At 38.4% G+C, this 26,271-nt stretch overlaps 2 protein-coding genes across 2 annotated transcripts in view; one reads left to right on the forward strand and one right to left on the reverse strand.

The window, feature by feature from the left end:
• Positions 1 to 8,832, reverse strand: part of SPATA17 (spermatogenesis associated 17) — an 85,625-nt gene extending 76,793 nt beyond the window's left edge. The window contains exons 1-3 of the mRNA XM_005523326.2: positions 8,765 to 8,832; positions 5,033 to 5,122; positions 2,797 to 2,878 (exon numbers count right to left, since the gene is read on the reverse strand). Of these exons, the coding sequence (XP_005523383.1) occupies positions 2,797 to 2,878; positions 5,033 to 5,122; positions 8,765 to 8,832 (240 nt within the window). The remainder of the gene's footprint in view (positions 1 to 2,796; positions 2,879 to 5,032; positions 5,123 to 8,764) is intronic.
• Positions 8,833 to 9,011: 179 nt separating this feature from the next.
• Positions 9,012 to 26,271, forward strand: part of GPATCH2 (G-patch domain containing 2) — a 121,363-nt gene continuing 104,103 nt past the window's right edge. The window contains exons 1-3 of the mRNA XM_005523327.3: positions 9,012 to 9,317; positions 18,165 to 18,878; positions 23,403 to 23,464. Coding sequence (XP_005523384.1) covers positions 9,262 to 9,317; positions 18,165 to 18,878; positions 23,403 to 23,464 — 832 coding nt within the window. The 5' untranslated portion in view covers positions 9,012 to 9,261. The remainder of the gene's footprint in view (positions 9,318 to 18,164; positions 18,879 to 23,402; positions 23,465 to 26,271) is intronic.

The raw sequence follows: 26,271 nt of genomic DNA on the forward strand, positions 1-26,271 counted from the left end.
GGTGTCTTCTTTTGCTTTGAAGAGTTAATACAAAATAAATTCAAAGAGAAGCAGGAATGTGACTGAGTTTGAGAGTGAGATTGAGGTTGAGAGAAGGAAGCAACACATACTCTAAATTGTGAATGGGGTAATGGTGTATTTTGGGGGGTTTTGTAGAGTAAATAGGCATTTGCCTAATTTCTATTGGACTGGAACTATTTAAAACTGGTTGTTGACTTAAAGCTAAATTACTTAGGGTGGTGTCAAACTACATAACATAAATATTCACTTTTCTCAACTGCATCTCCTTCCAAAGTAAACTGAAAACATGGCCATCATGCATAACAGCTTCATAAAATAATGAAGAGTTACAATTCCCCTTGCTTTAGCAAATGATTCTTTGACTATGGGAAAATAGTAATAAAGAAACAATGATACACATATTCTGGTGTTTGCCTCATTCTAAAACTCATACCTTCCTGTAGGTTATTAAAACTTTCAGAATCCGACACAATCAATGTAACCAACCTATTAAGAAAACTGTTGGAGAGCAGTTCTTAATTTTAGCATGAGATTAATTAGGAAACAAAGCTTTCTATCAAACCACCAATATTTAGAGTAGAAAGGCACATAACTTTAATCATATAAATGCCATCAATAGTTGTTCATTTTTTTTAGGATTTTACCTATTTTTAAAATAATTATCTTAACAATCAAAGGCACTAGAGGAGAAGCAAATGAAATACTAGTGGTGATGCACATATGGACAGCCAATCTGATGAGCCTCTGCCTTTGTTATTTTCCGCATCAGTACCATTCACATTTCACAATTTTGAATATAATCATTAAAATGATTTATTATCAAGCAATCATGGGTATTTTGTGCATATGCTTTGCCTTGTTTGCTGGCAGCAGATACCAATGCAATCATTATCAGCAGACAAATTTAAAAGTGACCAGTGTATTTAAGGAACTATCATGCCAAATGCATCATTGTGTTTCATAGTCAGGAGTCATTACAACAGTTATTGGCAAGAGTTCATTAAAAAAAAAAAATCAACAAAAAACATTGCCTGGTCCTTTAACTTGAATGTTATGTTAAGTTGCTGGGATTTGGCTTTTTACAAATTCCAAGTTGAGCCATTAATTGAGTAAAGATAGTAAAACAATATAAGGACTTTATATTTAAGCCCACCCCAAAACACACTGAATATAGTGGTCCAAAGGCAGCAGAATGTGCCTTTTTATCTGATACTCTTGTGGTACTCAGCTTGGCTTCCAATCAAGCTGTCCTGTTTAGTCTTCTCCAATCAAAGAGACGGCAAGAACAAAATGTAGTATTTGAGGGAAAAAGATAATTTCCTGTGCTGATTGCTGTAAAATTTGTAAGCTTTCTGATGAGATTGTCTTTGAGCCCTGGCTAACACTGAATAAGTTCTGGAATCCAGAAATTGGATGAATTAATGATCTGATTTAGAATGTATGTATTAAGTTGCAGAGTTTTTTGTCCTACATTGTTCCATAGACTTCAGATTTGGCAAGTTTTTCAGTTATGTCTATTTGAAGAACTAAGTATGCACAAGGCTTTATTGATTAAAGACTATTTTATTTTACTTTTCAGAATTATATTCAAGAACAGAAAGCTGAGGGGAGTTAGCTGTCTCAGGTTTGTGATTACAGGAAATCTGATCACGCTGATTCCTTCCTTCCTTTGTCCCAGCAATTGCAGAGATTCTTTCTTTTCATTAACAAATTTTAAGATAGATTATCATATCTCTCTTCTACAGAAGCTTTACTAGATTAAACAAACCTTCCTTAAACTCAGGAACAATATTCAGCTGAAGTCCTACTTTTTTCAAAAAAGAACCCAATGCAACCATGCAGCTATCTGTTCTGTATTCAGGAATTACTGTTAGAAGACGAGTGAAAACCACACACCTTCAGAATGGCTCATCATTTATAAATTAAGCCAGTTAGTAAGTTGGAAGAGAGAAAATCTTTACATAGATTACTGATAGACTTGGGGAAAAAACAAATGATCTTTCAGGTACACAAGTCCTGTTAGTTGAAAACATAGTTTAGTAGGGAGTATGAACTCAGGTCTATAATATATGATTTATTATAGCTCTTTTTTTACTTTCTGAATTGTCTGTTTTGACTTAAAAACAGCAATTTAACAAACTTAATCAAGAATAAATGACTAATGAGTTTAACATTCCTGTAAAATATTTACATAAATTGATAAATTAGTAAACCACATATTTTATGTTAAATTATTTTCTTCTTAGTTCCATAAACCTGTTAACAGAGGTTTTAGCTTATGTGCTATCACACACTTTCACTCTCTTCGGGAATTAGATTGACTGCTGTGTGCCTTAAGGCAAAACCTCAAATACTTCAAGGTTCATTAAGTAAGAAATTTGTACCACTAAAACATAAAATAGCAATGTGTAGACAAATTGGCTTATTTTACTTTCAAAATTAAAAGTTCTGCAATAGAAAAAAAAAAAAAAAAAGCATCTTGTAAAGCTCCAATCCCACAACTAGTATCATGTGAGTAGACTTCTGCATGAGCAGATCTCATTGCTGGTTTGGGGACCAATATTCCAGAGCTGCAAACACTTAAACACTGACTTAACTTGACTGTTATGAGTAGGCTTTCTGAAATTAATGGTGCTTTTCATTACAGTAAAGTTAAGTGTGTGTCTGTGTGTATAGAGGATTGAGTTTCGGCTTTTTAATTTCATGATGAGTGAATGAATTATTCATACGTATTCTACAAATAACCAAACAAAAATTTAAAGAGTAGTTTTCTACCTCCACTATTTCTCTGAAGTTTTTTCTTCTTAGATATCCTCTCCACCACTTCTGTATCAAAATCACCATTCTGCTCAGATGTCTAAAATGAAACACATTAGGAAAATAATTAGTTTTTCAGACTTCAGATCTATTAGCTTGTCATAATAATAAAAATAACATACAGTGTATTATGCATCATAAAAATTACCACTACAAGCATACTATATATACATATACATACATACATACGCTTGCACACACACACACACACACACACACACATATACCATTATATACACATATTTCTTCATACACACATATTTTGTTTTTGGAGAATGTGGGTTACTGCAAACTTGCCTGTATACAATTAGAAAAGTTTAATGAAAAACTATTAGAAATTTAATTTGCATAATAAATTGGGTTTTTTTCATGGTTTTAACCAACAAATCTGACCAGACCAGAATTTTTTCTGTCACGTGCAACATTTTCACAGCTGTACCATTTTTAACTATTTGACAAAACTTACTGATAACTTGAATTTCTAAATATTTTATTCACTTGTAGATACCTTTTTGCTTTTATAAAATTACACCTAGCTTAATAGTGAATATTTACTTTGTCACTTATTAATTTATTAATTAATTTATTTATAGACATATATGTTGCTACTAAAAATTTCATAATTTATGTCACATAAATTTTTGCAGAAAACTATAGAATCATTACTTTGGGACTGCCTAGAAAAAGCTGTAAAGGGCATCATTCATACCACCTACCTATGGACATCAAACTTTTAAGTCTTACACTCCATTCAACGAAGGCAGTCTCTGGGTAGTTCAGAATATTGAGAACTGGCTACATTGAGTCTGTACTCCTAAGTAAGCCAGAGACAATCACAAAATTATAGAATCAATCAAGGTTGGAAGAAAGCTTCAAGATGATCTAGTCCAACTGTCCACCCTGCAGCACCATATCACCTCTAAATCATATTTCCAAATGCCACATCCAGATACATGTTGAAATTCAGGAGGTGGTGTCTCTGACCACCATCTTCCCAAGCAACTCACTGCAATGCCTAATCAATCTTTGATTTAATTTTTTTTTTCTAATATCTCATCTGAACCTCCTCTGATGCAGCTTGATTACATTTATTATAAGTGTACACAATGACTGCAGCCTATCTTCCTATGAGGGACATACTGGGCATTGAGTAGTAAATGTTATTTAAGCTAATAATTCTTTAGGTTTTGACCTTGCAACAGGCAAGAGGTCAAACTAGAAGACCTCTCCCTCTGCTGCCCTGTTTTATGAAGATACAGAAGCTTGAGCAGATGAACTTGAGCAGTTGAGCGTGTGACATAAAAAATGGAAGAGGGTTTTTTGGGAGAATGAACCAACCACAGTTTCCAGGAAATATGTAACAATGTTATAAAATCATAGAATCACTGAGGTTGGAAACAACCTCCCAGATCAAGTCCAGAATTGATACAGCATTTCCCAGAACAAAGCTGGTGAAGGGCCTTGAGGGGAAGCCACACTAGAAGCAGCTGAGGTCACTTGGTCTGTTCAGCTTGAAGGAGACTGAAGTGAGACTTCAGTGCAGTCTACACCTTCCTCACAAGGGGAAGCAGAGAGGCAAGCACTGATCTCTTCTCTCTGGTGACCAGTGACAAGACCCGAGGGAGTGGCCTGAAGCTGTGTTGGGAGGATTTATGTTGGGTATTAGAAAAAGTTTTTTCACTCAGAGGGTGTTTAAGCACCGGAGCAGGCTTCCCAGAGAAGCTTGGTCACAGCTCAAGCCTGCCAGAGTTCAAGAAGCATTTGGACACTGCTCTCATGCACATGGTGTGACTCTTGGGATTGTCCTGTGCAGGGCCAGGAGTTGGACTTGGAAGATACTTGTGGGCCCTTCTAACTTGTGGGCCCTTCCTTGTATCCAAGGGACATCTAGTTGTTTCTTTTTTGTCCAGTCATAACAAGATTTCTTAAACAACACTATCTATTCTGAAGATAATTTCCTTGCTTTCTAATATAACACCTTTTTAATTGTACACAGTTCTGAAAGTCAAAACTTATTATTTCTTATAGTGCCACAGCATATATTTAATTCTGTTGAAAAACTGGGTAACAGTTATTACCTTCTTTTTTTTTTTTTCCAAATGCTCCAATTTTATTAAAAGCAAGTAATACCATGAGAAATTTTGAGGAAAAATTCAACACTGAAACATGGATTAAGAAAAGCTTAATATACTACCTCAGATAGGCTCGGACCCTGCATGCTCGAAACCAGCGCTGGATCTTGACAGCAGCTTTGTACTTTGTTTTTCTGTCTTCATCTATAGCTCTGAAAATATAAAAGTAGTAATACTTCTCAGCATGGTAACATATAAAAAAAGCAAAAATATTATTCTATATATGTTTTATTGTTGCAGCTTGGGATTTTTATCACCAGGTTTTTCACTTTTAATTCTACATAATTCAATGGTAGCGCAGAAAAGTATAATTTACATTAGTTGCATAGTATGAAGGTAACAAAGGATATTGTAGCTTGTAGAGGATGTAAGCTTTGGGAGTGGATATTTCTTATTCCCCTACAATACTTAGATACATGTCAGCATGTCACATGGACATCTTCCATTGTAGGTGAAAAATGTGCATAATGCTTTAATAATTAGACCCGAGTTACAAAAAACATCACACAACTGTATAAAATTGCGAAGCTACAGTGTTTGCGACAAAGCTAAAAGTCATGTTAGGAAAACATGAATCTAAAAGAGATTAGAGGAAAATATTATTAGTCTGGAGGAGACTTTACAGAGAGTTCAGGAAGAAATCATTACCATTATGAGTTTCAGTGCTGAGGTATGAGATCACCTCTAGCTTTTATTCTTTTTTTGTTTGTTTCAAAATGTCAGTAACTGTCAAGTCTGTGAACTTAAATTTTAATTTCCATGGATTTTTATTCTTTCCCACTTTTATTAGGAACATATTCACCAAATTCTTTAATTTGTTACACGTGACAAAAAAATAATGATTAGGTTACTGTTAGTTTTCTTAATTAGCTCTCTTAATAAAGTTTCATGTCAACATTAATTGTCTCAGTAAATACCAACAAGATTATTGTTCATCTGATAAGTTAGGATTATCCTCATTATATTTCTGAAAATTAAATGAATTGCAGATTTACTACCAGAGATCAAGAAACATTACCTCCACTCATTCTGTATCATCTGGTGCAGCATGTGCTCTCAAATCACATTAAATGGGCACAAATTTTCACTATCTGACATGAATCAGAAATTCTCAGGGCCTGAAAACTCTGGGAAACAGGCTTTTTTACCTAAAATCACAAAATTAATAGTTTTCAAAACTGACTAGAGAGTTTTCTTGCTCCTTTCCTGTGCAGCTTCCCAGTCTTCACAGGAAGCAGACACATCCAGAATACTTTTACTTAGAGGAAAATTATTTTGATCAAAAGGGTATGAGCGATTTGGCCCTGGGCAGGCAGCCACAAATACAGCTTGGAAATGAAGGGGATGTGGGATTGGTTGTGTCAGAGGTGCCAGCTCCAAACCCAGCCCTACCCACTTGGCAATGACAAGAGTCTCCTAGAAGAGCAGAAGCCTTCTCCTTCCTTACTCCCTGATAGTTTTTTTTCTCTAGTTGGCATTTAGTTTGGCCTGGCCAGGATGGAATAGGAGTCCTTGTAGAGATTATTGAAGCGAACCAACAGACTTGTTTTTCTCATAGGATAGTTCCACAAACACTTTCAGTTGCCCTTGCCAGCAGAACTGTTTCAAGGTGTAAGTTTCTCAGGCAGGTATCTGCCCTTTTGATCAGATTGCACAGTAGTCATACTGATTGAATTAAGCTCTGAGAGACACAGATATTTCTCCAAGGCTGTAATGAAAGTTAAAAAGGCCTACACAAGCACCTGACACACAGATACTACAGTAAATAAAAGTAGGTTCTTGAACAAGTAGAGTGATAAAACTGTGTAACACTTAAGAGAATGAATTAATAGATCTTGTATATTCTAATCCTCATACTGAGGGTATTTCTCAAAATGCAGGAAATGCTTACGGTATTCTTGCATTGTGGTATCATTGGGCAAGTTCTTTCCTAGAAAGGTGCTTTCCCTGAAAAGCCAGTTTAGGACACCTCATATCTCTCACATAAACAGAGTTCTGCATAAAGCACAACAGGAATATTATTAAGAACATAAAAATATGATTAAGACTTGTTGCTGCACTGGGCTCTTTGAATCCTCTCATTCGCATTCTGAACTGCAAATCTGAATTTTCTGAAACGGATGGATCATAGCTCATTCTTAGAAGGGAAACAATTCATTTTTGGAGAGCCCTGCCAAAAAAAAAATCCCCAAACATCAAACATGCTGCCCTCCGATGGATTTCCAAGTCTGGCTCAGGCTACTCTTTCTAACCTGAAATATGTGAAATACAAGCATAGCCTCCTGTAACTGATGTTTGTTTAGTGAACTGCTGTGTGTACAGCCACAAGAGCATGAGCGAAAGTTCAGGCAAAGAACAGAAAAACACAACACTTTACATGCAGGCAGGACTTGATCTCTGTAACTTTTTGCAATGTTCAGGAGCTTTGCTATTCATGCTAATGATGCTGTAATTAGATTCCAAAATAAATGATTCATTAATTAGTGAAGACAAAAATCACAACTATGCTAAACATGTTTGGTGGTTTTTTATGTTTGAGCTTTTGCATTACACATACAGCAACAGTGCAGCCGAATAAAAGGATTTATAGGACAAATCTCTGCAATATTTAAGCGAGTCTTACAACTTTTAATTTTCTAAAATCTGGTCTTGAAAAGTTGGCCGCCTCCATTCTGGGAGTCAGAAAACTCTGCACAAACCATCCCAATTGGTGAGGACAAGGACAACATATCTGATCTGATCTCTTTCAATTAACTTTAAAAAAATTAAATAAAATTTAAAATAAAATAAAAAAGAAGTAGTGTCCTTGCAAAGGTCAAACATCAAGGCAGTCACAAATGTGAGCCATGAGAGCGGGGAGTCGGGGCTGGCGTGCCGCATCTTGAGGGATGCTCAGGGAATAACAGCGCCTCTAGGACGGGACACAGGAGGCTCCAGAAGCAGGACCGGGGAGAGGAGGTCGGCTCCCGAGGGGGGAGAGAGCGGAACTTGCGAGGCTCAAGCGCGTTTCAGGAGTTTCCAGAGGCTCCTTTCCCCTCAAAATTAGCAGGGGGGCGAGGGAAGAGCGGGACACTCAGTATTTTCAGTGCATAAACAGGCCCCTTAAAGGCCCACCAGATCTCCTCAGATCGCTGTGGCAAAGCTGGGGAACAAGGCGGTGGGTTGGTGCTCTCGGGAGGGATTTGAAAGCGAAACAGTTTCACAGAATCGCATAATCACAGAGTGCGTCAGGTTGGAAGGGACCACAGTGGGTCATCTGGTCCAACCTCCCTGCTCAAGCAGGGTCATCCCAGAGCACAGGACTGTGTCTAAACGGTTCCTGAATATTTCCACTAAGGGAGACTCCACACTCTTTCTGGACAATCTGTTCCAGTGTTCGGTCACTGCACAGTAAAGTTCTTACTCATATTTAGATTGAACTTGCAGTATACCAGTTTCTACCCATTACCATTCGTCCTACTGCTTGGCACCACCGAGAAGAGCCTGGCCCATCCTCGTCACACCCTCCCTTCAGACACGGATGAGGTTCTCTTCCACTCTTCGCTTTCCGAGGCTGAACAGGCCCAGCTCCCTCAGCCTTTCCTCGTAGGAGGGATGCTCCAGTTCCTTAATCGTCTTTACAGCCTTCCACAGGAGCTCCGTGTTTCTCTTGTACTGAGGAGCCCAGAACTGGACAGTTTCCAGGGGGGCTGCCTCCATTTCGTTGCCGGCGGAGAGCGGGGCTGGCCCAGCTGTCCGGCCCAGCCCAGCGTAAGGCGGTGTATCCCGCCCCACCTCCAGTACGGCCCAAGTACCTGTTCGTAAGGAAATACTCCTCCCGGAGTCCCTCCAGCCTCTCCTGAAGCCGGGCCAGAGCGGCCATGCTTCCTCCTTCCTCCCGCCCTCAAGACGCTGCCGCCATGGCAACGGGACCGTCCCAGTGCGCCCGGGCGCGGGGGTGTCGCTGCTCCCGGCGGCCCCGCAGCCCGGCACGGGCAGCGCTCCGGGGGCAGCGGGAGCTCCTCGGAGCTGTACCGAACCCGAAGCGGGGGTGCCGAAGGGGACGCGGCGTTCCTAGGCAGCGGCCCGGCGAGAGAAGGGAGGAGGCGAGGTGGTCGCGTCCGGCTTCCTCCGGTGCCGCGGCTGCTTCCGGGCTCTCATCATGGGGGACTGAGGAGCAGCGCCGGCCGCCCGCGCCCTCCCCGCCCGGCCCGAGCCCTCCGGCCCTCGGTCCCCGCCCGCCTCCCCTCGCCCAGTCTCTGCGAAGCGGCGCCAGCCTCCTCGGGGAGCGGCCGGGGGAGGCGCCGGGTTCATGTTCCGGGTCGCTGAACATACCCCGACCCGAGCTCAGGCGGCGAGGAAGAGCTGGTAAGCCCGGAGGTGACACACGTGCCCGCCGCCCCTGCCCGGCTGCGGGGCTGCTGCCTGCGGGAGGGGCCCGGACACTATCTCCGAGCCACGCGTGGGGCGTGGGAACCTGGGGGCGAGTGGTGGCCCCCGGCCGGGCCCTTTTCGCTGGGGGGAAGGTGATGGAGCTCGCCCCAGGCCCCCGGAGGACGAGGGGCTGGAGGTCCAAGATGTGCCACTGTCGTGTCTCGGCGGCTGGACGCGTTTATGAGCGAGCAGTGGGCTGGAGGAAGAAACTTCCACGTCTTGTTGAAAAAGGGACAGTAGGCGAAAGATAAATTAAAACTTTTGTCCCAAGCTTATTTAGGTTTTCCTGTCTGTGGTTTTCCAGTAGTCGCAGACTCTCTAAGGCCTAAAGCCCTTGCAGCGTGTGTAGCTGAACATCCAGTGCGGTGTGTGTTTCCTGCTTTAAAGCTTTTCTGCTGCAAGAATCAACAAGTGCTGCTGTAGCCATCGAGCGGGGAAAGTATGGGTAGTTCTCCTGCAAAAAAAGTTCATAGATTTACTGTTTTATGTAATACTTTATGCTAGCATAGTGACCTCAAAGGCCACATTATTTTTATTGTACTGCTGTAAGGAAGGGAGGCTGAGTAATAGAATAGAAAAGGTCAGTTCTGTTAGTAGGCCGTGGAGATATAAGGACTGGTAGTGGAGAGAGCTGATGGAAACAAGATGTTCCAAGCAACCAGCTGGGAAGCCTTTAATTTTCTTTCTGAAATGTTTGGTATCTTGTGATATGTCTGGTGTCAATTGGTGTGTGTAGGTTCTCACTTGTTTCACTTATTAATGGAAGCATGGAGGATTGTGATGGGGTTTTGTTTGTAGGGTTTTTTTCAAAAGTTCATAAACATCTTTTAGAGTCTATGTTAAATATACAGACACCTGCTGGTAGATTTCCCAGCTGAAATAGATTTGAAATAGATTTTCTTTCATCTTTTTCTTTGTTTCTTTTCTGGAGATGGGGAGGAAGAGGAATGGAATGGTTTAGTGCTTTGTTTCTCCTCCATTTTTGCTGATACCATCATTTTTTTCCCCTTATGGGTATTTTTTCTCTACATTTTTCTAAATGAGAATACTCTCAAAAAGAGATTTTATTTCCCCAGCTGATAATTATTTGCTAGAACAAGTTTTCAGGTGTTGCTAGGCATCCAAATTTGCCTGGTGTAAATATAACAACTTCTGTTGGTGTAATTCAGAATGTTTCAGAGAATGAGGTATACTCAGAGGCACAAGTGTTTTTATCTGAGTATTAATGCTGCATACAGCAGAAGCATTGCCTCAGACATTTCCAACATGTATCTGTGTTCTGTCAAATACTTCACTATTTATTTGACCTGTTATTTGTCTTTTAATTTTAATATTTCATGTCTACATAAAATAATTTAGTTCCAGAGGCTTCTAGAGTAGCCCTCAGCAACATGAGGTGGAGGCATATTTTTCTGTAATTGTCATCAGACAGTAAAGATTTTGCTTATGCTAGTACACCGCTCAGAGGAATTCAATACAGAGGAAAATAATGAAATGTTGTCCATTAAAAATCTGACCACTCCTCAGAGCTGCTGTCTTATTCTTCTACACAAGTTATTTCAGAAGCTGTCTATTAAAGGAGGCCCGTTTGAGTGGGATGCAGGAAAATACTTTTTACAGTGTCTAATACTCAATGTAGAAAATTAAGAAGTTGTGCTTTCTAAAAACATTAAGATCCTAAACAGGTGAGTAGCTTTAGAGCTGGCACAGAGTAAAATTTTTCACTTTTTGGAGTGGTAAAGCTCCTCCAAAGCAGAATGTTTTCATTTAAATTGTGAATTCATGTGACAATTTAAGAATAGTTTGTTTGTTGGGCATTCTGATTCTTTTGATAATGACTGTGGTGCTTTAGCATATTACCATGATTTGACAGCTCATGTGATTCTGCACCTTGACAATTAATTAATGAAGTCATACTTCTGAAAAGGGCAAGCATATCAGTAAATGGCAGCAATGGGATTGCAAGAATTGCCCTCTCTCATGACAAGTTGCTCCAAATCTCATTGCTGGCTGACCAATTCATTTGTGTTAGAGCCTTGTTAAATGTAGTTCATGTCAACATCTTTTTGACTGTATGCCATTGCTCTGTACTGAACACTTTTTCACAGATAAATGTGAGTAGACTGATAGTATTTATTGTTGTGCCTTCTTAGATAACCAGCAGTTTTAGAAAAGTCAGATGTACTTACTGCGAATTAGCCTGGTCCTAATTTTTAGGGGAATCAGCAATATAATAGGTGATAAAATTACATCATTCCTGAAATACTTTTTATTGTACAGGACAGAATTACAGAAATGCTCAGGCTGGAAGGAACCACGGTGGGCCAATCTCCCTGCTCAAGCAGGGTCATCCCAGAGCACATGGCACAGGATTGCATCCAGATGGGTCTTCAATATCCCTGATGAGGGAGACTCCACACTCTGGTCAACCTGTTCCAGTGTTTGGTCACCTGCACAGTAAGGAGGTTCTTCCTTATGTCAGGAAAATCCACAAATGCCAGAGTTGATGTCCAAAAAGGAGACAGGAGTCCTGCACCTTTATTCAAATAAAGAGAGAGAATCCACTGGGGCACACACCTGTGGTGTTTTCTCACTCAAGGTTTTGGAGGGCGCAGCATCCTTTTATCCTAAGCTCCCGGCCATACCTTGCCCTCTTCCTTTCCCCATTGGCTGGGGTACTAGGAAGGTACAGCCTTCCCGAACTGCCTACCACATACTCTCCCCTTGAACCTACTCTTTTACCCCAAAGCTCAGAAGTTCAGGCTTGTGCAGACCCCCATTTGTTTGTTTCAGGAGCCGAGCTGTCTGGGCTCTGCAGGGAGCCTGCTGCCCAAAGTTAGTAGAGACATAAAGACCTATTTCAAAAATGTTAACACCCACACCTTCACTCATCAAATTGTTTATCAAGACATTAGCTTTCCTCTCAACTCCTCCTCTATTTCTCAATTTGTCTTCACAAACCCTAGTTAATATTAACTTAACCCTTTAACAATAAGGAACATTTGAAACACACCCTCCTGACATTTCTGATCCCTGCACCAGGTGTGGCAAATAAATACAGAGAATAAAGTAGACAGTGGACAGTTCCTGTTAGTCCATTAATCACTAGAGGTCCTTGTCCATGGCTGCTGATAGCCAAAGTCTCCCATCCTTTTCCTTCAGCTGAGAAGTCCAAACCTCCAGGGCATTAGAGACTTTGGCCTGAGTATGATGGGTCCACCTGTCCTGGCTGCTATCTCTGCAGTCCTGGTTGGAGGTTATGAACAACAAAGTCTGAAGGCAGCATCTGTGCTAACTGGGCTTCTTGTTCAAGGAACCCCAAAATTTATGATTAGAGGAATAAAATGTTGATAGTGAATGTATGCATTCAAATATATAGGAGCTGCATATTTGATACAGAAGTTTGTAGACATTTCTAGACAGTGAAATAACTGTCTTTAATTGAGGAACAGTCACTTCCATAAATGTTCATTTTTTTTCAAAATTCTCATATACTTTTATTATTTTGTCAAACTTGTTTACGTACGTAACAGATGACAAAAAAAGGCGAGTTGGCATACCTTGAAGAATGAAAATAGCCTGGGATCTGGGAGTTGGTTTTCTCTTTTCATATATAGATGTGCTCCAGCATGATATTCTGGTTTGTCTCAAGAGTCTTTATCTTTTATAACTGTCCATCCTATCTCATATGAAAGTCAAAACCATTCAATTTCTCTAAGTGTCTCTTCTGATACTGTCACATGAAAATCACATTTTTATTAAGTCTCCTTGGCCTACAGGTCAGATTTACTTTGAACGTGTTGCCAATGTGTTGGATCTTAGTCTTTACAAGAATGAGGATCCTCAGAAGGTGCAAAGTGTGGAGCTTTTTGGGAAGGTAGCTCTTATGCCCTGCAGTGATGGTTGTGGGATGGAGGGGATGGCTTGTGGTGTAGCTTTGCATACCTGTGGTCCAGCAGATAGTGCCAAATGACATAACTATGTGTGGATGTGGAACTGGAGGCTTTGTCCACCTCTTAGTGATGGCTTTTTAATGGCAGGGAGTTTAGATAGTTTAGGCACAGCTTCAGTTTCTGCTCATAGAATTGTTAAGTTTAGAAAGACCCTCTGAGGCAGAGTCTGACTATCCCAGCACTTCCACGTTCACCACTAAACTGGTGGTTTATTACCTGGTGCAACATCTACATGTTTTTTGAACACTTTCACCAGTGCTGCCACCACTTCTTCAGGCAGTTTGGTTCAATACCTGACCATTCTTTCCTAATATTTTTCTTCCTAATGAAGAATTTTTTCACAATATATATTTCTTCTAAACCCCCCCCTGGTGCAGCTCAAGGCCATTTCCTCATCTTGTTACCTGGGAAGAAGGGAAACAAAAGCTTCTGTGTAACAGAGGTTTATCAGTGATTTCCTGATCTACTGTAGTCTCTTGCTAGCTTTTTAATAATTTTTACTTAATTGTGCTGCTTTGTTTTGCTTCCCCCTTTGTGTGTCCCAAGAACCATGATAGTTCTCTTTTTTGAATCTGTAAATTGTTCAAGGCAGTGAGATTTATCATGTGCTGTTCTCTCCCAAATAATTGCACCTCTTCAATCCAAATTTCAGTCACACTCATTAATAAAGCAGAGCTCTCCAAACGAGTGCTTCTAAGGCTTTGTGAAAATAATTTCTGAGGTGGAGAAATGGGATTCAAGTTAGTACCTATCTGAAAATAAAGGTACTCTGTGGGTACAACTGTGTTACAAGACATCAGAGAATCCATATGGGAAAAGATTATAGGAGTCAGGTTTTATAATCCCGATGTTGAAGGAACTATTTGGTTTTGCTTTTGCTTTTAGCTTGTGATCAAGATGGTTTGAGAAGGAAGTAAAACTCATGGTTCTTTTTGGAATTGATGAAGCACAAATGCAGCATAAATTTAGCTGCAAGATGCCCCAGTCCTATTTAACAGGAAAAGGTATAGAACTAGAAGATAAATGTAAGTGCAGCTGTTGGCTTGGCAAGAGACAATGCCTCTCCTTAAGAGTTGTACAACTAAATTAACATCACTGTGCGTTTGTTAAATATCTTGTGAGCAGTCAGAGCTCTATATTGTTATGTGCTTTAGGTGAAAGGTGAACAAAAATGATACTTAATTTTCACTGAAAAAGTGTCTATTATTTCCATTAGGATTTTCAGTTTGAATATTAATACTGAACAGAAGCTGTGTGATTTGTTTTGGAGCAGGTGAAAGCACTTATGCTGTTTCCTGCAAACAGGACTTATACGGTCTGTTCTGTTAAGGGTTAGAGAGGAAATGGATCAGCCTTTGGTGAACTACATTAAAATTGCTTCAGATAAATGTAAAGGTCAGTGTAGGCAAACTAGATGTTCTTGTAGTAAAGTAGGATCCTCTCCTAGTGAGGACATTACAGTTTATTGCTAGCTGTGGGCTGTTGCTCTAACAGCTTTTTTATAGCCTTACATGAGTCATGCTAAACTGTGGCTCATCTTAATATTTTATGTACCTCAATATGTTGTTCTACATTCATTGTTACAACCTTTGAAATTTCTTATCTTACTGAACACTGCTGATACTCACTGCTAATGTCCTTAATACTTCTTGTAGTTATTTTTCAACTTGTTTCAAATGCAAATATTTTTGTTACAGTTCCATCTGCAGCAATGATTAAAATTTCTTCATAGGTTTGGAACACAAGCTTGACAGCTGGTTGCAAACAATAGAGAGTTTCAAAACTGAGTTTGTCTGATAAATAATGCTATAATAGAGATATGCTCCTGAATTTTGAAGATAGAACAGTTAATCTGAAATCTATCTGGCTGCTGCTACCTTTGGGGATTTTTTTTCTTCAATTATGGCAGGAGAAATGAGAGCACCAATAAAATTAAGCAAAAGAGTTTCTTTTCTTATTTTTTCAGGTTTTCAGGAGAAGGAGTTTTAATGTGGACCACTGACATGTTGAAAGTGCAGTGTGAATAGAAAGCTGAAGTGGTTTGTGTTTGTGTTCTCAATCTATTGCAAAGGAGCTTGCACTGTCCCAAACTGATTAAGTAATTCTCATAATCATTTTGAAATAAATAAAATATTAATTTGTCTGATCTGCATAGGAGGTGATGCAGTTAATGATAGTTATATTATACATTGGACCATGGCTACAATTTTTAGGGCAAATAAGGTCACTGCCCTTTACAAATCTTTATTCAGGAGTTGCAATGAAGAGACTTGATATTCAGTAGAAAAGATTAATTGCAGGACTGTGTAATATTCAAAGTCATAGTCTGCTGGAAATTAAGTCACATTACTTAGCACAGAGTCATTTAAGTATCTTGTTATCCCTTTACTTCAAAAACACTTGAGGATGTTCACTTTTCTTGAGCTTTGTCTTTTGATCTGGCACCATCTGTATTGCAGTATTTTGGGAGGAATTCAGGGCAAGTTTCATTCGGGTTTAAAATTCAGAGCTGGGTATATTGTGTTTGATCTTGAAATATTTTGGAATTAAGGCAATTTTACCACTGTACTTGTGCCATTATCTGGAGTAAATTGGTATGTCCACTCTAGGAGCTACATTGATTTTAGTGATACAGTTACCCATACAGATTAGGGATACTGAATTGAAGGAATTAATCATAAACTGTGGTGCGAGGCATTAATGTCCCTGTCTCCTCTTTCCCTTTTACTTTGTGCAGCAGGATCACTAAGAGAATAGGCTGCAAGAGATTTATGCAAGCTAGTTCATATTCTGGCAGGTTAGCAGAAATCTGTTGATTTGGAAAGCTAAATCTGGGTTTAAGCCTACAAATTCAAGTTTTGATGCCGTTTGCCATAGATGCAAAAGTGTGTGGCAGGAAGGCCTGGGAAAGTGTTTGAGGGAATTGGTGTCTCAAATTAAGTGAAATGTGCTGCAGTTTGTTCAAGTGTTATGGCTTCTGTCAAATGAGTGCAGAAAAGCCCCTTACATCTCAAGGGCATCTCATTTCTGATACATGCACTTCTGGGGATGCCTGTCCTCAAGGGAGTTTAACAGGAAGGCTAAAAGGGTGAGTGCCCTCCCACTGCAGCTATAACTGTGGGGAAACATGCATCTACTCGATGCATCTGCTTAAGCATCTTGTGAACCAAATAGATTAAGGAGAAAGTGTAGCACTTTTCCAGAGATGTCTTGCCATTTACAAGACGATATAATTCTGCTGTACTAAGAGTGAAAGAAAACATTAAGAGGGAGTAATATGGCTAGAGGTTATATCAGGACAGAAAAAGAGGTATGGGAAATAAATGGAAGTGACACAGCAGTTTCAAGAATTCAAAATTAGCTTGTATTTCTACCACTTTCTGTGCTTTTATTGTTCTTGCAATTGAAATGTTTAGAGTAAGTATTTCTGAAAATGGTTTAAAAGGAGAATATATAACTTCTTTAGGTAAGATATTTCATTTGGATTTCTTCTTAATCATGTTCTTCAGTTCCTCCATTAATATTTAAGACTGCCCATTCAACCATCACCATTAGGTACCTTTGATGTTGGAGTTTGTGCTAAGTGGCGGAGGGAAGCTGTCTGTGATCTGTCTAGGTTTTCTCCATGTCTCCAGCACTGACCATGTGTAGAAAACTTGTTATAGGTTTCTCCAGCTATTTATATTGTAAAAGAAAGTAAAGAGTTTTGCTTTTAAATGTCCTCTGCATAATTTACTGAATGTACATCTTCCATATGTATAATTTTGTGCAACGTAGTAGCAAGCATGAAAATTGTTCTTTGCTTTACCTCAAGGAAGGGGGTCTTCTGATGTTTTTGTATGAGAGTCTGATTGCTGTGTTTATGGAGAAGGTTCACAGCCTTCAGAGAAGGATTAGAGTCCAGCAGCAATCATTTAATGTTTTTGTAATTACGTTCATGTAATGCACAGGTGAACTTACTGAAGCATATTGAGTTAAAGGCATGCTAAATGCTAGTGAAATTTGAAGAGGAAGGAGCAAAACATTTAAAAGGGAAAGGCCTTAATTTGACTCTGTGTGTTTAGGGATCTTTTTCCTTATGCAAGCATGGGATTCTATGGATGCAAGTGCCTACATGTGGTAGGAAACTTTGCATTTAATACTCTAGAATTATCTGTAGTTGGGTATTCTCTCAATATAACCGCACTGAATAATTTTTATTTTTTTTTTATTGAATAGATATCAGCCATTTGGAAAGACAGAATTAGTTGCTATTAGGAAAAAAAGTCATATTATCCAAGAGTTGCTGTCTTAAATTCATTTTGGCACTTAGACAGCATTAAGAGATAATCATCCTTAAAAATATTTTATCATAATGAAAGTCTTAAGCAGAACTCATTAATGTACATCAAGGAGAATATTATGTATTCCGTTTCCCATTCCTAAATTTAAAATGTGCTCCTTACCTGCAGTTAGAGTGAATGCTCTTTGTTGATGCTCTTGCCATGCATCATCGTATAAATGTGATGAGATTAATTAAAACCAAGCAATAACAGTGAGGCCAGAAACAAATGGGGGAACCTCCTGTCTGCCTCTTCTTTCCAAGACAGAAGTTTGGGAAGATACTTTTTAAAAGGAACTTATTTATGCTGATGTGCTTCAAATTTTGTAGGACTGGTTGGCAAGGATTTTATCTCTTGGTAGAAAGAGTCAATGGCCATCCTATAAAGATTATTCTACCTTGCCTAAAGGGACTAAAATGATTTTGCCAAATGAAGTTGTTGTACTTAGCACTTTTAATTCATTTGTTGTTTTCTTGTATTTTTTTTTTTTCCTTTGAAATCTGTAGGCATTTCAGTAGGACTATGGAGGAGCTGGTTCATGATCTGGTCTCAGCATTGGAAGAAAGTTCAGAGCAAGCCAGAGGAGGTTTTGCTGATACTGGAGATCATTCTCGAAGCGTGTCTTGTCTTCTAAAGAGACAGGCAAGGAAAAGGAGGGGACGGAAAAGACGTTCATTTACCACCCATCATCCCTGGGAGACTGGTCACTGCCTAAGTGAAGGCTCCGATTCCAGTTTAGAGGAATCAAACAAAGACTACAGGGAGAATCATGCTACCAAGAAAGACCACAGTGATTCTGATGATCAGCTGTTGGTTGCTAAACGTAGGCCTTCCTCAAACTTGAATAATATCAGAGGCAAAAGACCTCTGTGGCATGAACCAGATTTGGCTGTGGACAGTTTGGGAAACAGAACTTTGCGCAGGAGGAGAAAGGTGAAACGCATGGCAATAGATCTGCCATCAGAAGTCTCTAATGCACTGACAATAACTCAACAGCAGGATAACAGCAGAGATCAAGAAATGGACAATAACAATAAATCATACCAGCACCAAGAGTTTTCCAAGAGCAAAGTGAAAAAAAGAAAAGTATCTGCAGCTCGGCAAGGTCCAGAAATCTTGGATGAAGGAGTAGTTATAGAAAATGAAGAAGTGAATCAAGCAAATAAGGACAAAATGGAATATGAGGAGCAAAAAGGCTCAGATGAAAACATGAGTGACAGGTTATTCTTTCCTTTTCTTTTTGCAGAAACTTTGGATAATATTTATTTGCTTTTATTACTGTTGCTTGTATTGGGAATCGTCAGATTTCTTGTTGATTCCAGAGATAAAATTCTAGCATCAATAATACCTGTTTTAACAAATTACTCTTAGTTTTTTAACATCTACTGTTCTTTGTGTATTAGTTGCCCAGGTTAAGGAATTCAGCAAAAAATAGAGAGTGATTTAGAAGAGGAATAACCAAGAAAACAGTTTTGTGAAATAATACGTTCTAGTTGTTTCAAGATTAAGAATGACAAAATACACATACAAATAACATGGGATTTTCTGGCTATTTCAACTGGTAACAGTTGTCAGATAAGAATTTAGTGTTTTTCCAATTGCTAGTCATTGGTGCTTTGATTGTTATCTCTATTTGTCAGAAAAGTTGTCAGTGTTTAGAGTCACCATTTAGACAGTATGTTCTGGTGTGTCATGGACATAAAAAGTCTGCAGGTTGCCAAGGATATAGATCATTTACGAAATGCAAAAACCAATTTACAGTTCAGAAACACCTGAGCTTGCCATTAGAAAAATGGAGGAATGATGACCCTTTGGCAGTGCACCTCATCCATCCATTCCAGACAGCAGTCATACTGCAATGGTAATTGTTTCCAAAGTACTATTTTGACAACACAGTAAGGTGTAAGTCATTTTTCCACCATACACAGGGGATGTTAACTGCAGGGCCTGGTAAGCCTGGTTTTGTTTTATTCCACATGCCAGGTTCTGAATGCCAAAGTGTCAGCAAGACAATCACCTCTTGTAAGACAAAATTTTGATCAGTTCCTTGATGGCACTGGGTTTCCCTGGGTTTTTTTGTAGGCATTTTATCTATTAAGCCTTTTCCTTACTGGACAGGTAGAATCAAGATGCAGAGAGTTGTTTTGACCAGAGCAGTCAGGTTGGTTACTGTAGTAATAGCAGTGTTGGTAAGTGCCTACTTCCAGTTACAGTCAGAAAAGTCCTAAGTCTTTTTGTTACATGCTAGCTCTGTCCCTCACTGGTGAGCAAGGAGCAGCTGGAAGAGCTAAATAAATCCCAAGCCTTAAACATTTTTCCTTACATGTTAATTACTAGAGCAGAACTCATCTTTCAGGGCAGCCAGTGTAACTTTAAACATTTCCCTTTAACATGCAAGTTAGGAGTCTGTGCTGTCATGAACCCTTTTAGAAAACTTCTCTTTTCTTTGATGATACTTTGAGTCTGTTCTTCCAAGTCTGGGACCTGGGACCTAAAGATGTTTAAAAATTTCCTTCAAACTAGGAACCATTGCATAGTTTTTCATATCTCCATGGCCTTGTGTTTTTTATTTGTAAAAGACTTTCTATTATGTTACAAGGGTAACAGTTCTTCAACTCAAAAGTTCTGTAGCTAATTTTTGGGTGGAGAGAAGAGCGATCAATAAGGATATTCTCTTGTAGACTCCCAGAACTGAGCTAATCAGGTCAGTCTGAATCTTCTTTCTCAATATAAACATTATTGTTTTAAAAGTTGATTGTCCTCTTCAAAATTCTTAATGTTTTGTTACCCCCAAGTACTTGAGCTGCTTTTGCTCAAGTCGTACTCCAAATACTTGTCTGTGGCCCCAGTAAAAAGTCTTTAAAACCATTCTCATCTTCATAGGGTTTTCCACTCATGCACACAGTAGAGTGATGGCCTGTCATTCTACTGAATTTCTTTCAATGACCAGCTGTACCAGAAAGCTTGGAAATCACTGAATTAGAAAACCTACATTTCGTTGTGTGGTTAGAAATCTGTATCTAAGCATCTCAGGTGATACTGTGTCAGAATATTTTGTATGTGCATAATTTTAACTTGTTTTAATCTAACTTTAACTTTATTTAGATGCATTAGTGTCTTTATTAGAGATCGTTTAGCTAGAAGAATTTGAAAGGACCAACAAACTCCTTAAGAAGAGTATGTTCTGAAATAGAAAGCTTTTATTTGAAAAGTGAAGATGGGATTTTACAAGATACAAAGAGGTAACAAAGCATCTTGGATAACACTTGCACTTCAGCAACACTTGCTGGAAGAGGAAGAATAAAAAGTATACAAAGTTGCTTTTGTTTTGTATGCAGTAATGTGTGCAGTGGTATATTCAGTGCAATAATTCGGTAATTCTTAAAAAAAAGACTAATTTTTTAGAAGTTTGTTTTTAAAAACAAAACAAAGCTGATATTTTTTAATGGGAGTTAAATTGCTTGGCTCTAAAACCAGTCAGAAGTTTTCAGTGTATACATGACATTATTTGAAAATAATGTGGTTTTGAAGTGCACATTAAAAATGTTAAGTGAGACTTCTTTTGCAGGCTTTTGTCTGTGCATGTGAGTGTTCAAACACCAAACAGCAATAACCAGTTTTTAAGTGCATGATTCAGAAGTTGGAGGAGGAGTCTTCAAACTCCTGAAATGTCAGCATCTAAATGATCCCAAATATGAATTCCTAGGAGGATTGTTTTAAGCACTGGGAATGACATTTTTTTGATCAGGGCTTATCCATCCTTATCCTCAATGCACAGCTTTTGGTCAGTTTAAGCCAAATTCAGCAGCCTGTGATACTCTGGGTGCTATTTAATTCCCACAAGCTTTGTCGCGTGTTTGTGCTGGAAGTCACTAAAGAGAGGTGAAATCTCAGTTGCCTGTTTTGAAAGAGTAGCAGCAGTGAAGCTCGGAGGCACCACCCATTGTGGCCATGGGGGAAAACAGGAGCTGGTCAGGTCCTGGGGATGGCACAAAGCTCCCATGTGTCATACACAAAACCAAGGCACCAGACAACTTGTTAGTCATAGGAACTGTGAATGACAAGTGTTCTTTTTTTCCATAAGTGTAGAAATAAAGATGTGAAAGCTTTTTGGATAGCCTAGCTGTTGCTTCCAAATTTTTCTTGTGCACACTATTTTGTAGGACTAGAATGAGTCTGTGGGTTTTTGCTTTTTCATGGAAGTCTTGTTGGGAGTGGAATTTTCATTACAAAGCAAAGGAATTGCAATACACTTCAAAATTATATTAAAACTGGAAATATACTCCATCATAGCAGCTTTCATGTACTTAGATATTAATGTATTCATTCCAGAGGTTTTGAATTTATTCAGTGAAATGACTGCCATGTAGCAATTATCTCAGCTGTAATCCTTGCCCAATGTGACTGTGGCCTGAGGAGAGTGAACACTGTGGCTGCCATGGCTAAACACGCTAAACATAGCTAACACATGCTAGTCTTAGTTTGAATTTTTTAATTTTTTTTAAATTTTTCAAATATTTCAAGTGGTTATGTTTTCATGTGCTGACTAGTCCTTCAATGAGAATTATTTCATAATTGAAATATCTTATTTTAAAAAGGGAAGGAGGCTGTTCTCAAAATTGGAAATTTTGGTAGAGAAAGTGGCTGAAATATCAGGGTTGAAAGGATTTTCTGATGTTATAATTATAACAATTAATAAATAAGCAAGAAGAATCTATGATGAAGGGATGTTTTTTCCTTTGAAATGGATGATGTAGAATTGTGCACAATGAAACCTATGGGACAGTAAAGCCATCTGTGTTACAATAAAAGTGAGGATGGGATGCTTGCTAAAAGGACTTGCAATATTAGAGAGTTCAAGGCTTGGTCTCTCTCACGAAGATGGTTCCATTCTCATTGCATGCACATCACCTTTCTTCTGTTTAGGGCAATTGTGCGAGTGCTTAAGTCTGTTCTGATTATATTATGTATATTATATTATGTATAAGATATAGTGTAAGTGCTGCTTATGCATCAAGAATTTGGATCAGCCTGAGATACAGCAAGGATTAAGACAATCTTCAAACACAGATATGTCTTACCTAGATATCTATATATATATATGTATATGCTTTTAAAAACCCAATCACTGCTTTGTGTCACCTGCTACCATGTTGTGTTTCAAATCCTGTTGGGATGCCTCCCAAAGGAAGATAAAAACATATATATGCTTATAATTAAATATGAATTAGATTAATTTTATATAATTCATATACTCAAGTGAACTACATAAAAAACCAGAGACTTTTGTGAGAAATTAGAATTTAAAAGGAAATAATTTTCAGACTCTTCTATTTCATGTGCTGAAGGAAGGCTTAGTCTGCTTTTGATTGAGACTTTTCCTATTTTATTGAGCAGTGCTGTTCCAAGATCAAGCTGAATTGCACAGCATAAGAAAGGAGCAGTGAGCATTTGATGGAAGCAGATAATAAAATGCATCAATTGTGTCAGCACCTCGTTGCAGTCACATCTGGCTTACTGTCAGGGTACCATTAGATTCCTATGGTTTTATGTGCCAAAAATAATACGCTTTGTAGTTAATGGAACTGGGATATTTGCAGTTTGATTAAAAAAAAATCATTCTATTTTCTCTCCGATCTCTGTTGGGCTTAAGTTCAATCTGAGCACAGCCTTGTCTCCTTAAAATTTTACGACTGAAAGATCAATTGTTCTTTTGATCTGTTTCTTTCTTTCTCTTATTACAGTGAATCCAGCAGTCTGAGCAGCAGTGATGCTGGTTTGTTTACCAATGATGAGGGAAGACAAGGTATTGAAACAATCTTTCCCTTCTCCACCCCTCAAACCACATCAGTTGAAATTCTGTAAGCGTTACAAGTTATTTCATAGGTTAATTATTGTATTTCAGTTTCTATTACAGTTTTACTAAGTGGAAATACAGCTTGCTTTCCTTTTTTTTTTTTATGTTATCAGAGGGTGTCTTGACTTAGTCAAAAGCTATATTGAGAAACAGCCTCTGTAATATGAAAAAGTTACTTAAAACTTGAGCATCTCCTAAAAATCATCTATATTAATTGCTCAATTCCTCCAATGTTCTGACATGACTCTGATTGTAGTACTGCAGCTCTTGAGGTGGTTTTTTTCTTTCTTTTCCTCCAAACTGGTAGGGCAGGATTTTATAGTTAATTTTGATTCACTGATTTCTTTAAAAAGTAATTTCAAACAAACTACTTTTTCTGCAGTCCAGGACTGGGATTAGAGCTGTTTAACATTTCCCCTCTGAAAAAAACTTTTTAATCTGAAATGCAGTGAAGATTGAAACTTTTCTTTTAGTATGAACAATGTTCACACATGTTTTTCTGTGATAAAACTATTGAGGATGGAAATAAAAGGTTGGTGTTTTTATCTGCTTTAGTCTTTATTGCAACACATTTACCTATATTATGCTATGATGGAGTAGGAACTCACTATCTTTGACAGGATACAAAAATGAGACAAAAATAGTCTCTCAGGTATTTAAGACTTGCTTTTCTGTTGGAAATTTTGAGTTAATGGTAATGGAGGGTATTTTCTTACACAGTTTGCAAAAAGCTACTTGAGTGTGTGCAAGAGAACAAATTCTGACCTATTCCACAAAACTAGATTAAAGGAAAGTCTGGGTTTCTTTATTTTTTAATTTCTAATTCTACCTGTTTTTGTGAGGGTTGGGGTTATCTTCAGTAGGGAGAGGATTTTTCCTACTTAAAACAGGAGTGTTACCCTTCTTGTTCAAAGGTAACTTGTGCTACACAAACTGTACCTCCCAGCCTGAGTATCTGTTTTCAGTTGTGCTAACATGTTTTTTTAAGAGTTAAGGTTTCCTTACAAAATTTCGATTGATTTAAGTTTTCTAATAATGCTGATAGTAATTTGTACTCTCCTTAAGTAAGGTGAGGTTGTCTCTGTGAGTTAATTTGTAGCTGAACTGAGACACATACAAAATTGACAGGAATGAAGGAAAGAGAAAGTCAATCTGAAAGAAGCAAAGGGAAAGCCTAGGTATGAAAAACAAAGAAGAGGAAGAAGCTGGAAGAGGACAGGATGAAAATGTATTAAGGGAAGAAATGGCTGGTTTTGTTTTGTAGTTTTAAATCTAGACTCTAGTTTCTGTCTTACCAGTGTCCCTCCTCCAGGATATCTATATATCATCTCTATCTATATCTTTAACATCCATATATAGGTATATCTATGTTAAGAGCATCAGCATCTTGACCTCATTTATGGTTCAAATTTTCTGCACTTCTGACTTCAGGTTTCTGCTAAGTCAAGTGGAGAAACAGAGATTGATTAATGTTGCCCGGTGAAATATTTGGTTTAAATGATGTACCTGCCATCACTTAGAAGTTTGGGTAGCAGAGGACAAGAGGTTCCTGTTCTTCTGGGCAACCTTTGTTAGTTTTGTATTTCTGAGATCAAGAACCACATCTCATTTATTGCAGAAAAATAGTATTTATAAAACTTGAATAAATTCCCAAAGCATATTCATCCTTTGGGACACACATTCTAGACAGGAAAGTGAGTAAAGCAGAACTTTCTTGGAGCATTTGGCCAGTAAATTAAATAGTTGAATATTTGTAAACTTTAGAATGCCTGATTTTGTGACCTTGAATATATTCCAAATTTTTTCAGAAAGGATATGGAAATAAATTCTGTTACAATACTTACTCTTCTGTGGACAGAATCTCAGAAGAGTTTCAGTTTTTATAATTTGATCTAAGAAAACCAGGTGTAGCTTTAATTGGGATAGTTCTAGATACATTTTAATTCTCATCAATTGTTATGATAAAATTGTTGAGACTTGAAAGTCCTCTGTTCAGCTTCTAATATGCGCTAATATGCATCTAATGTTTTTTAAAACTTCTGTACTCTTTTCCTTTCCCTGTTCCAGTCTTACGGCTTTGTTTGATTTGTTTGGTTCCCATGAAGTCCTTATCTGAGCCCAGCCTTGTTTGCCCTCCTTTTCCAAGTTATCCAAGTGCTAGCATTAGGTCATGTGAGAGGGCACAGGCAGCACTCCTGCTGTGCTCTGTCCCACTCTGGTAATTCCTTCTGGCAGAAGTAATTGATGCTAAATTTTGCCAGGCCCAGTGTGGCAAATGTTTTTATTCTGTGAAACATTGCAAACCCTGAAGAGTTAGTCAACTGTTAAGATCATGAAAAATTATTAATGACAGTACAGTCAGGGAAGAAGGTAGCTGCTAAACTATTTACAAACCTCGAGTGACTTTTTGTGGGTTTTGTTTTCTTCAGAGGTTTTCAAATTGGGCAGTTTGGGGGTAAGATGTAATAGTTAGGGAAAAACTCAAAATACTGTGATTCTGTCAGGCTCTTAAGTATGGAGCTAGGGAGACTGCCAACAAAGTAAGTGAAAGACATGAAGCTTATGGATGAGAAATCCTTATGACTTCCCTTTTTCTTCTTTTTTTTTGTTTTGTTCCAAGTAGTATTTTCTTGTTGTTTCGCAATTATTAAAAACATTAATGATAAGCAGTATTATGCCTGGTGAAGGAAAATTTTACAAGAATTTTGAATCAAAATGTCTAGTTTTGCATTGCAGCATGAAATAACAACTCTGTG

The sequence above is a fragment of the Pseudopodoces humilis genome, chromosome 3 (assembly GCF_049639895.1).
Source record: "Pseudopodoces humilis isolate 2021_Gansu_Grassland_sample_001 chromosome 3, ASM4963989v1, whole genome shotgun sequence".
Lineage (NCBI taxonomy): Eukaryota > Metazoa > Chordata > Aves > Passeriformes > Paridae > Pseudopodoces > Pseudopodoces humilis.